At 42.1% G+C, this 12,336-nt stretch overlaps 1 protein-coding gene across 1 annotated transcript in view; it reads right to left on the bottom strand.

Moving 5' to 3' along the window:
- Positions 1–12,336, bottom strand: part of GSR (glutathione reductase) — a 36,897-nt gene that overhangs the window by 22,601 nt on the left and 1,960 nt on the right. Inside the window, exons 3-4 of the mRNA XM_005864087.2 lie at positions 12,310–12,331; positions 2,203–2,229 (exon numbers count right to left, since the gene is read on the bottom strand). Coding sequence (XP_005864149.1) covers positions 2,203–2,229; positions 12,310–12,331 — 49 coding nt within the window. The remainder of the gene's footprint in view (positions 1–2,202; positions 2,230–12,309; positions 12,332–12,336) is intronic.

Below are 12,336 nucleotides of genomic sequence, written 5' to 3'. Positions count from 1 at the left end.
TGTTTCTCTTTCTCTCTCCCTCTCCCTTCCTCTCTCTCTAAAAATCAACAACAAAATTTTAAAAAAATAAATAAATAAATAAAATGTAATCTCAGTAACAAAATGTTGTAAGTTTAGGATTATAACATGTTTTAAAATTGCATTCAAATGTGGAATAAAATAATTAGCAAGTATAAGCAAGAGTCAGCTTTGGAAATCAGAGCTGTCATTTTTTCCTTTGTCACAGGTAAGGATGAGTTCATTCAAGATAACCTGCACTATAGCTACTAGCACCAACTATCACTACAGCGGTAAAGAGAATCCATGAGGCTACAGAATGGAAAACTTAAGAAACTTTCACTCAAGAATTTGGTTTGCCAGCTGGGTCTCCATATTGAGAAAAAGCTAACCTGTCCTAATTACTAAACCCAGATATAATCTCACTTACACTAAACTGATAAATCAATATTATCATTTTATAAAACAATTTCTTTTGATGTCAGATAATCAATTCACTCCTGAGTAAATCAATATACTTGAATTTCTGGAATAGCAAAGACGGGGCTAGGACCCAAGTACACAGTAACTCCATCAATAGACTACTTACCATAAAGGTATCCAAATACTAAGAAATGCCATTGCCCTGGCCGGTGGGCTCAGTGTTCAGAGCTTTGGCCCACATACCAGAAGGGTTTTGGGTCTGATCACTGGCCTTGGTTGGGGCATATGTGGGAGGCAAGCAATTGATGTGTCTCTCTCACATTGATGTTTGTCTCTCTCTCTCGCTCCTCCCCCCCTCCCTCCTTTCCATTCTCTCTCAGAAAATCAATGGAAAAAATATCCTCGGGTGAGGATTAACAAAAAATAAAAACAAATAAAAAGAAGTGCCATCAAGTAACTTGAGAAATCAATCTTAGAGCTGACATAAGATACCCAAAGTCACGTGATTCATGATTTTAATATGGGCGATGTATAGAGAAATCGATTTCTGTGCTTCAAAACAAAAACTCGCACCAACAAAATGAAACAAACAAAAATACCTGACAATCTTGACATGTCTTTCCAGGAGAAAAACTTCTATTTTCCCTGGGAAAAAACTAATTCAGAGATGCACCGGGGCAGGTGAAAGACCAGATGACTTGAGGCAAACACCCCACCTCTGCACCGTACCCCATGATTCCAGGCAGTTAACTAGAGCCATGTGTGGGAGGAGCACCCATCCACCACCATCAGCCACTTGGTCTTGGTCAGATCAGCACTTGGGCTGAGAGTTGGGTATAAACTTTTTATTTCCTGGCTGGATCTCCCTAAGAAAAAGTTATCTTGTGCAGATGAATACTGCGTTTCTTTTATGCCGTGATTATATATGTTTTGTTGGTCACTGTTCCTTATCAAGTTTGATAGTAGACACTGTGTTCCATTCCTGGCTACCTCCCCACTGTGCCCCCACAGGAATTTTTTTACTTTGTCACCCTGTGGTGAACACTTACTACATGGCAAGGTCCAGGATGAATTTCCTTTGCATGCAAGATTCAGTTAGTGTCCAGGAACTCATTATTTCTGTGGTTATCTGCCCAGGAGCACCTCCCTCCCCCAGGCTCTCTTGCAGGGATAGCTCAACCCTGGCCAAGACAACCTAAAGCAATCTGCAGAGACAGTGCTGGGTGGGACATAGTCCGAGAGCCATCATGTGGCCATGAGGCAGGGGGTTACTGTTGCTTGTACGCCCAGGATATCAGAATGGAAAGAAGCCAGGGTGCTTTCAGATTTCCTTAAGTACTAAGCCAATCTCAGAAAGTGCCTCTCTCCGGGCTTCTTATTTTTCCCTCCAGCTTTCTTAGTGATATTAAAAAACAAAACAAACAAACATTAGCCTATTGTTTAAGCCACTTTTAGTTGGTTTCTCAGTTATTTTTTGCAGAAAGAATTTTCACTGAAACATTTGGAAATAACCTTATCCTGATCATGATTTACCAAACATGTAAAAGGAGGGTGGAAGGAATAAGAAATAAAAATTCTACCTTTTTGGGGAGGGTGGGAAGAAGGGGTAAGAGATCAACCAAAGGACTTGTATGCATGCATATAAGCATAACCAATAGACACAGACAGGAGGGGGGTGAGGGCATGTGCTGGGGGGGGGGAGCGGGCAGGGAGAGGTCAATGGGGGAAAACGAAGACATATGTAATACTTTCAACAATAAAGAATTTTTAAAAAAATTCTACCTTTTTGGGAACACATCCGACATTCACCTAGGAAAAAAAAATAAAAGGACATATTTTAGTAATATTAAACTCAATATAAAACAAACCTGCAAGAAATGAACCCCAAGCATCAGCCCAGGAGACTTACTTGAGTTCGAAGTCTTAATCTACAATTATTTAATTTTTTCCAGTATAGAGCATATGAACATTACTTTTCTTATGTCATGAGGGAGAGAATTTTACTCATCAGCATTTTTTTCAAGAAAAGCAGAAGGGGGCAGAGGGGAACAATTCCATTTGCAGGCGCCATGCACTCAGCGACAGTACAGGTCAGGAGATGGCAGAAGCCTGGGCTTGCGCAGAACCCAGAGGGAAGCAGAAGAGAAATAGGTCGGAAGTGAGAGGACCTACGAGCTGAATAATCTCAGCAGCTGTCCTAGAGGATCTCTGGGCTCCTGGAGTATCATGGGTAAAACACCCAGACTGTCCCCTTTGAGAAAACCTCTGGTGGAAATCTACATTATTTTTCAGGACCAAAGGATGATAATCAAGCATTAAGGGTCATCTATGCTATTAAGTCTTACATACTTACTAGAAACAGATCATAAATTTGATTCTCAGAATTCTAGCAGCCAACACACAAGGAAAAGCACAAATATTTGTAAGACTTCTTGTAAAACAACAAAACAAAAAACTAATTGTTTAAGAAAATAGCTATTCATGCCCATTAGACGAGAGATAAGTTACTCCCAAGGCTTCTTGTAAACAAGCTGTGATATATGCTTACACACAAACTTTTGTTTATATCTGTGTACTTCCTTTTGATCACATCCTAAAAGTAATAACTTTTTTTTTTTAACCTGGGTTAAGAACAAGATTGATTAAAACTGCCTTGAAAGCCATTTTGTTTTTCAGGATTGTTTGCAAAAGGGTACTTGATGCAAAGTCCCAACAAATCAGCCTGCGTGAATACAAACAATCGACTGTGCAAACTGTTTCTCAGGCTTTTTCAAAACCCCCCCTCTCCTGCCAGCCTCTCCAGCAGAGTGGCACTATGATCAAGAAAGGCCTTTGTTAGGTATAAACTTCCAGTTATGAGATAAGTCCTGGGGATATGGTGTACAGCATGGTGACTCTACTAAAAAATACAATATTGTGTATTTGGAATTGCTAAGAGTATAGACCAGTGATGGCGAACCTTTTGAGCTCGGCGTGTCAGCATTTTGAAAAACCCTAACTTAACTCTGGTGCCGTGTCACATATAGAAATTTTTTGATATTTGCAACCAGAGTAAAACAAAGACTTATATTTTTGATATTTGTTTTATATATTTAAATGCCATTTAACAAAGAAAAATCAACCCAAAAACTGAGTTCGCGTGTCACCTCTGACACGCGTGTCACAGGTTCGCCATCACTGGTATAGACAGTGAAGTTCTCATCACAAGAAAAAAAAATTTTGTGACTGCATATGGTGATGGATGTTAACTAGCCTTGTGATTATTTTGCAATATACCGAATCATTATGTTGTACACCTGAAACTAATATAAGGCTATATGACAATTAGAGCTCAATTAAAAACAAAAAAACAAAACCCTGATCAGGCAGCACAACTGGTAGAGCATTGTCCCAATATGCCAAGGTGGCAGGTTTGATCCCTGGTCAGGACACATAACAAGAATCAACCAGTGCGGGGGTGGAGGGGTGGGGAGAATCAACTAGTGAATGCATAAATAAGTGGAACAAATCGATGTTTCTCTCTCTCTCTCTCATCTTTTCTCTAAAATAGATAAATAAGTTTTCAAAAATTAAAAAAAAAAATTTTTTTTAAAGCGGTTTTTGTCCTGGTGATCAACTCTTACCACCTAAGGCTATTTGGGGAGCACTCCACACCTATCCCTTGTGAACCTGGCTACTCTTTATTGCAGACTCAGTACCTGGACATGCTCCCACAGGCCCCGGGGCAAAGGGTGAGCAGTACATCACAAAGAACTCTTCCTCAAGCGGACTCCTCCCACGTCTGTGTAGGTGGAGAACGGAACCGCAAAGACAAAGCTCCCAGAAGGCTCTAATTCACCTTGACTTCGGGCACTCCTTGCACTTCTCCACGGTACACATTTGATCATGAGAAAAGCATTACATTTAGCTTTTGGGAGACTCCAAAAACTGAATTCAAATATCGTCTCATGTATTTTTCTGCCTTCAGAAATGACTTAATCACAGTGGGCAACATGAGATTACTTATCTGTAATTGAATTCTAAGGAAAAAAATAGATGATTTCTTTCAGTTTCCTACTTTTTACATCTAACCTAACACTCCACTACAACTTTTTTTTTTTTGCCTAATCCAGAAAAATAAAGATTAATTTAAGAGCGAAATCATGTTATTAGAAATACCCATGTCTTGTTGACCTAGCAGTGGTCGGCAAACTCATTAGTCAACAGAGCCAAATATCAACAGTACAACGATTGAAATTTCTTTTGAGAGCCAAATTTTTTAAACTTAAACTATATAGGTAGGTGCATTGTTATTAACTTAATTAGGGTACTCCTAAGGCTTAGGAAGAGCCACACTCAAGGGGCCAAAGAGCCGCATGTGGCTCGCGAGCCGCAGTTTGCCGACCACTGATAGTGTATCCAGTAGAAGTTTAGCAGCAGTTCTGGCCCGTGTGAACTAAAGGGAATCAGAATACGCCACCCCAAAATATGCCACTTTGGAATAAGGATTATTTTGAGCTGAAGACAAGAAATAGTCAACAAGAAGGAACTCTTTGCCCTCCTCCTTCCTGCTTAAAATCAGGGCATAGATTTCCCTGTGTAATGGTGTCCCCCACTCCTCTCCTGAACCAGAAAGAGAACAACCCTTATCAGTGGAGATGAAAGGATAGCACTGAGATGAATCTGCACTAAAAAACATTAATAAAGGAACCCTTATCTTTCATTAGTTTCCCCCATACATTTGTCTTCCCATAATTTCCCCCCCTCAGAAGCCCCAATCCTCCCTTTCCTTTGTCTAGTCTCTTCTCCACAACTTATTACCCTCTGTTAAGTTGGTATTAAGCTCAGAGGCCTAACTACTTCTTTATGTTTTCTGCCACTTCTTTTCTATAATGCTCAATGGGCATATGAAATAGACCTTTTCTCCTGTTCATCTATTATCAGTTTAATTTGTAGGTCCCAGTTACTGAACCTAAGAGGGTAGAGGAAATATTTTCTCTCCCCTACAGAACACAACATGGGACAGTCATTTCATATCCGAGCTTCTTAACAGCTTAAAGTAATAAATTCTATCAAAGAACAGTGAACTCTTCCCATACACCAACACATCAGTCATCTTGAAAATACAGGTGTCTTACTGGATATATGGAGGGGAGGAGGATGGGACACTTTATAAAGTATATGATTGTCTAACGACTATGCTGCACACCTAAAACTAACACAAAATAATATTAAATGTGAATTGTAATTGAAAAATTTTTAAAAATTCACAAAACAAAAATTAAATTTAAAAGTTGAGCTTATAGTAAAAAAAAAGAAAGAAAATATAGGTCTCCTTCCTGAAAGGATCTACTCCATCATATCACAGAAAGAACAAAAGGCCTCTGGCAGAGGAAGACTGAAGAGGAGCCAGAAAATCTCATCATATAGACACCCTGGAAAGCATCTAAGCTGGTTTCTTTGGAAGCATGAAATTAGGAAACTATGCAATGAATGACTCCAGGACCAAATTCATTATCATCTGACTCCCATAATTATAAAGGATTCACCAGATTCATTCTTAAAAAAAAAAAAAGTTTTTGTTATTTTAGAGAGGGTGAGGGGGAGAGAGAGAAACATCAATGAGAGGGAGAAATATCCATCAGCAGCCTCCTGCACACCCATCGGCTTCCCTCCAGACCTACTAAATCAGGAACTCTGGGGTAGAGACCCATACGGTAGACCTTTAATCAAGTGTTTTCAGAGTAAATGATGTCTGGTTCCTAAGAAGTAAGAGTAAGAAATTTCCTCCTCTGTAATTGAGAACAATGCTTGAAAATGTTCATCAAGTCATAATGACACCAACAAATTACACCAAAGCCATGGTTTCTGGTGGCTGGGCTGCCAATTCCACAGGTTATGCTCTGTGTGGTTTGTTTCCAACAATATCTTAACTGACGCTCAATTTGCTTGTCGGTAAAGTGAGGGTCCTGGACTAAATGCCTATAAGAATCTGTGCGAGTCCAATCTTAACGACATGAAAACAACAGGGCCCATGTAATGTTTCATAAAGCTAAAAAAGTATTCAATTTAAAGGGCTATCCTTTCCTTGAAATTATAAGCTTGATTCCCGGTGGGGGACGTGCAGGAGACAGCCAGATTGATGTTTCTCTCTCTCCCCCTATCTCTAAAATAAATAAGTAAAAATATATATTTTTTAAAAACTGTCTTGATAAAAATGATAGTGATAGGCCCTCCCACCATGTGAGAACACAGGAGAGAGGGCCATCGATGAGTCAGGAAGTTGATACCTTTTTTTTAAAAAAAATTAAATCTTTACTGCCTATTGCTTTGTTTTGTTTTTAATGTTTTTATGGAAAGGGGGAGGAGAGCGAGAGAGCTAGAGCAAAAGAGAGAGAGAGAGAGAGAGAGAGAGAGAGAGAGAGAAGAGAGAGAAACATCAATTGATTGCTTCCCATAGGTGCCCTGACTGGGATCGAACCCGTGATCCTTTGGTGCACAGGCCAAAGCTCCAACTAACTGACCCACCCTGGCTAGGGCTCTGCTGGCACCTTGATCTTGGACTTGCAAGTCTGCAGAACTAAATGTTTATAAGACAAAAGACAAAAAATGATAGTGATATAATTTTTAACAGTAACTACTCTAAAAAATGTAAGTAAAAAAAAAATATTTTAGGTCAGCAAGCGTATGTGAGTACTTCCATTTTTAAAACAACTATAGTCAGACTGGATCAGGGAATCTCTAAAGTCCCTTCCAGCTCTATCACTCCATGAATCTACTAAGTTTTTATGGAGAAGCATGAAACAAACCCCTAAAAACAAAACCTTGCATTTTTTAAAAATTTGTTACAAAACTACTGCATGGAAAATATAGAAACTACAGATAACTACAATGTTTAGTAAAAAGTGTATTTTATTTAGGAAAAACTGGTTGGAGAGTCAATAGTAAAGAAAATTCTACTTGCCTACCACAAAACCACTTCTATGGCACTCTCCTACTCAAACCCTCCCACAGTTCACAGGGCTTCTGAGACAGGTGAGTAAGCCAGGACAAGTGGAATAAGGAAACTGAGACGGACAGTTAAACCGCCAATAGTTTAGCATCCAGTAAATTGCAAAACCCTTCCTTCCCTAACCAAGAACACTTAAGAGCAAACGGTTTAAGGAAGATGATGTGAAGATGGCAGCAGAGGTAGGAGCAATACAAGGTCAGAAACCAAGGAATGTGGGAAGCCTCTAGAAGCTGGAAAAAGCTGGGAAATGGCCTCTTCCCTAGAACCACCAGGAAGAACAAGCCTTTGATTTTATCTGGGCAAGAGCCATTTGGACTTTGTACTTCCGCAAAGCCTCACCCACCTGGTCTGGGCCAAGTGACTGACTCACCACAGCATCTAATCACACTGGGACCTTGAAAAGGAGAACAGGCAAGGACCTCAGGAGCACCCCAAAAGGCACACTTACAGTATCACTTTTTTAAATGGCCTTTTCTTTCTTTCTTTTTTTTTTTTTTTTGGATTTTTTTTTTTTACAGAGAGGAAGGGAGAGGGAGAGAGAGATAGAAACATCAATGATGAGAAAGAATCATTGATCAGCTGCCTCCTGCACACCCCCCACTGGGGATGTGCCCGCAACCAAGGCACATGCCCTTGACCAGAATCGACCCTGGGACCCTTCAGTCCGCAGGCCGACGCTCTAGCCACTGAGCCAAACTGGTCAGGGCTTCTTTCTTTCTTTAAATATATTTTTATTGATTTCAGAGAGGAAGGGAGAGGGAGAGAGAGATAGAAACATCAATGATGAGAAAGAATCATTGATCAGCTGCCTCCTGCACGCCCCTACTGGGGATCAAGCCCACAACCTGGGCATATGCCCTTAACTGGAATCAAACCCGGGACCCTTCAGTCCACAGGCTGATGCGCTATCCACTGAGCCAAACCAGTGAGGGCCTTATAGTATCATTTATATGTAGGTGCAATATGGAACTGCTTAACATTTTCCTTTGATTTCCTGATTAGCGGGAATGGTTTCTAAATTAAAGAGTGTATGGGGGTGGGAGTGGGGGAGTGTAAATGGTTTACACTTCTCCTCCGCAACCAGGGGTGTAAATGGCTTAAATCACCCTGTATTCAGGGACATAGATAACAGAAATACAATTAGTGCCATCTGTACCAACAACACACACCTAAGGATGGATGAAGTCAGGGGAATAAATCTCATTTTGGTGCATCAGCATAAAGTTGATGAATATTCTATTGAGATCCTCCCCTAAAATACCTCCCTTTAGCCCTAACTGGTTTGGCTCAGTGGATAGAGCGTCTGCCTGCGGACTCAAGGGTCCCAGGTTCGATTCCGGTCAAGGGCATGTACCTTGGTTGCGGGCACATACCCAATGGGGAGTGTGCAGGAGGCAGCTGATTGATGTTTCTCTCTCACTGATGTTTCTAAAAATAATAAATAAATAAATAAAATACCTCCCTTTAGAGAACAGATGAGAACCCAGGAGACAAAGATCCAGAGCTGGCTCTCTCTGGAGCATGCCCATGCCTTTCTTCCCTTTCAGGCAAACATCTTTACTTTTCTCTCCTGAGCTTTTTTTTTTTTTTTTTTTTTTAAATTTCAGAGAGGAAGAGAGAGGGAGAGAGAGATAAAAACATCAAAGAAGAGAGAGAATCAATGATCAGCTGCCTCTTGCATGCCCCACACTGGGATGGAGCCAGCAACCCGGGTATGTGCCCTGACCAGGAGGTGACCTCCTGGTTCACAGGTCAATGCTCAAGCACAGAGCCATGCCGGCCAGGCTTCTCTCCTGAACTCTTAAGAGTCCCCACCATACTTGCAACTGGGGGAACAATGAGCAGCCTGTCCCGGCTTACATCCTGAACCTGTGTCTAAGGCCCCATTTTCTCTAACCTTTCAGTGAGCTAACAGCAGCCTTGCCCTGCTTCACTTCTTTCCTGTAACGTTTCTAGAGAGCCAAAGCAGAGCCCTGCCTAGGCGCTCCCCTGTTGCTTCTTCTATCCTAAGCTCTTCCTTGTTTCACTGTCCCCAGCTTTAATAAACATACTCTCAAAATCACCTAGACTTGTCTTGTGAAATATTTCCTGCATGAAGTCAAGAACCCACACACTACCAGCCCGCACCAGGCAGACCTGTTCCAGGCCCAATCCTTTTCCGGTTACACTTCCAGAAACTTCACTTAAAAGGGACCCTCCCAAGTGCACAAATTTTTGTGCACCAGGCCTCTAGTGTGTGTGTGTGTGTGTGTGTATATATATATATATATTGATTTGAGAGAGAGAGGAAAGGAAACATGGATACATTGTTCCGCTTATGTATGGTTGATTCTTATATGTGTCTGGACCCGGAATTGAACCCACAGCCTGGGGGTATCAGATGATGCTCTAACCAACTGAGCTACCCAGCCAGGGCACACCAAAAATCCACATTTTTTACCACTGCCATTACCCATTAGCTTCCCATCTTTTCGACTAGAGACACCCTCTGCTCCAGTTAAATTCGATTATACAACATTCACTGGCTCTAGGCCTTTGCCCTTATTCTACCCTCACAAAAAATATTCATCCAAATACTCATCTGTTCAAGTTCAGAAAGATACTATCTCCTCACAAAACCACCCCATGTTGCCCAGGCAGAAATGATTAATTATAACTCTTCTCTCAACCGCTGTAATTTGTTATTACTGTAGCAATTAATATAGTCCGCCTCACTTTGGGGTTGACTGTCTACCCTTTGTTCCCCAACTATATTGTAAATTCCTTCATGGAAGGGACCTTTGTCTACAAATATTTGTATCTACCTACCCTTTTCTCTCAGCCAGCCCCCTACAAATACTTAGCACTTAGAATTCAAAACAATGAAGACATGAACAAATGAAATAATGTGCTTCAGAAAGCCTTAAGTTTCCCTACACCTGCTTGGAAATTCCTGCACGTAAGAAGCTTATTTTTGCAACTGAGGATAACCCAGATATCTGGAATCTGAACTCCTGTCTTATCCATGGGTTATATCTTCTCTCATATTCAACACATACCAACACCCTTCCTTATACAAAAGCCAGTTTGAAAATGTTAAATTGGGGATTTCCCCAAAACATCAACGCTTACAGCAGTGGTTCTCAACCTTCTGGCCCTTTAAATACAGTCCCTCATGTTGTGACCCAACCATAAAATTATTTTCGTTGCTACTTCATAACTGTCATGTTGCTACTGTTATGAATCGTAATGTAAATATCTGATATGCACGATGGTCTTAGGCGACCCCTGTGAAAGGGTCGTTCGACTGCCACAGGGGTCGCGACCCACAGGTTGAGAACCGCTGGCTTACAGGAAAATAAAAGTTGCTGAAATAGGAGTTAAGAAAGGCCAGGCGATCTACATGAAAGCAGTAATGTGCTGACTGTCCTGAGCTGTCCTTGGTTCACTCTCAGAGGCATTTTATCTCTTAGTGTGTTCACATTACTAACAGGAACCTAAAAATTGGTCAGCCCCTTTTTGATTAATTCCAATAGAACCAGACAATGACGAGGAACACCACAAGCTGACTGTGCCATAAATGAGGAAGGAGAAAAGTAATGGGGTACAAAGATGAGCAGTTATCAAGTTGTCCAGGGGGCCTCTTAGTGGCACCCTTCAATCTGCTTTCTGCAGAGACAGACTTCTGCTAATTCCGTTTCTCAGGAATAAGGTGTCAAGGTGCAAGTTGATAATTAACAGGGATTTTTTTTTTCTTTTCTCATTCCCACTTTCATTTTGAACTTGGAAAATGAGGCCTGGACAAAGGAGTCGGCCCTTTCATAGCTGTCAATATTGAGTTTCATTCATTTCACACAGTTATTGAGTAAGGTATTTTGTTAAGATGATAAGAGGTGCACAAACACAGGAACCCACCCCTGCCCTTAAGGGGTTCCCAACTTAGTACAACTTAAACATCAGTGTCCAAAGGAACTTCAGAGAACCCATCCCCAATCCCAGGTTAATCTTGGAGACATTTTAATAGTAACAGCAAGTACCTCACCCAGTCAAGTCTTGTGATAGAAAGAGCCACGCCAATCACTTGGGAACAAAACTTTTTAAAAATGATGAACAGTTTCTTAATTGCAGAATTTACAACCCTCTTTTTTGGGGGTAGTTTTAAAATCCCCGGGCCCCCCAAAAGACAAAAAAAGCACAAGGTCTGAGAATTCATTTACTAGTAAAATTCCTACATCGAGGTAACCTGTGGTCAGTGGTTCTCGGCCTCGGCTGAAATTAGGAATCACCTACGGAGCTTGGCCAGGCTGCACCGCAGACCAATGAAATCAGAGGCCACGGGAGCGGAACCCAGGAAGAATTTTTCCAACTCCTCCGGTGATTTGAATGTGCAGCCACGGGTGAGAACCACCGCTGCAAACCACTCTGCCCTTGAAATGGGCGAGGGCCAGGAACTTCATTGCTCAAGGACAATACACCCCTTCTCCCCCTCCTCCCATACACACGGGCCCGCTGCCATGTTTCCAGATGCAGTTTTATGTTGCATGGGTCTGGCGCTGAGCTCCAGCGTGGAACACAATACTCGTCCACCCAGAGGGACGAGGATGTAGGAAAGCTACGTTTGCTTTAACCACTCCGGCTGCCGCTGATTTTGCACCTGGGCCAGGACCGACGCAGGTTTGGTTTGGGGGTGGGGGGTGGAGTCGCCAGGATGCCCCTTTACACTTTTTTTCCCATTTAAACCAGTTGGGATCCTGGCCTCGGCAGCGGGTGGGAAAGCGGAAAGCACAGCGCCGGGTGCCCCGGCTGGGGGCCCGGAGGAACGGATCGATCCGCAGCAGGAAAGAGCGCAGACCGCTCCCGCAGAAGCGAGGAGGAAGCGGGGCTGCAGCAGCGACGGGGGTGCGGGGCCCGGTACTCACGCAAGTGCCGCCCAGCTTGTGGCTCCC

The sequence above is a fragment of the Myotis brandtii genome, unplaced genomic scaffold, assembly GCF_000412655.1.
Source record: "Myotis brandtii unplaced genomic scaffold, ASM41265v1 scaffold185, whole genome shotgun sequence".
In the NCBI taxonomy this organism is placed as follows: domain Eukaryota; kingdom Metazoa; phylum Chordata; class Mammalia; order Chiroptera; family Vespertilionidae; genus Myotis; species Myotis brandtii.
This window is presented reverse-complemented; position numbering and strand designations above follow the sequence as displayed.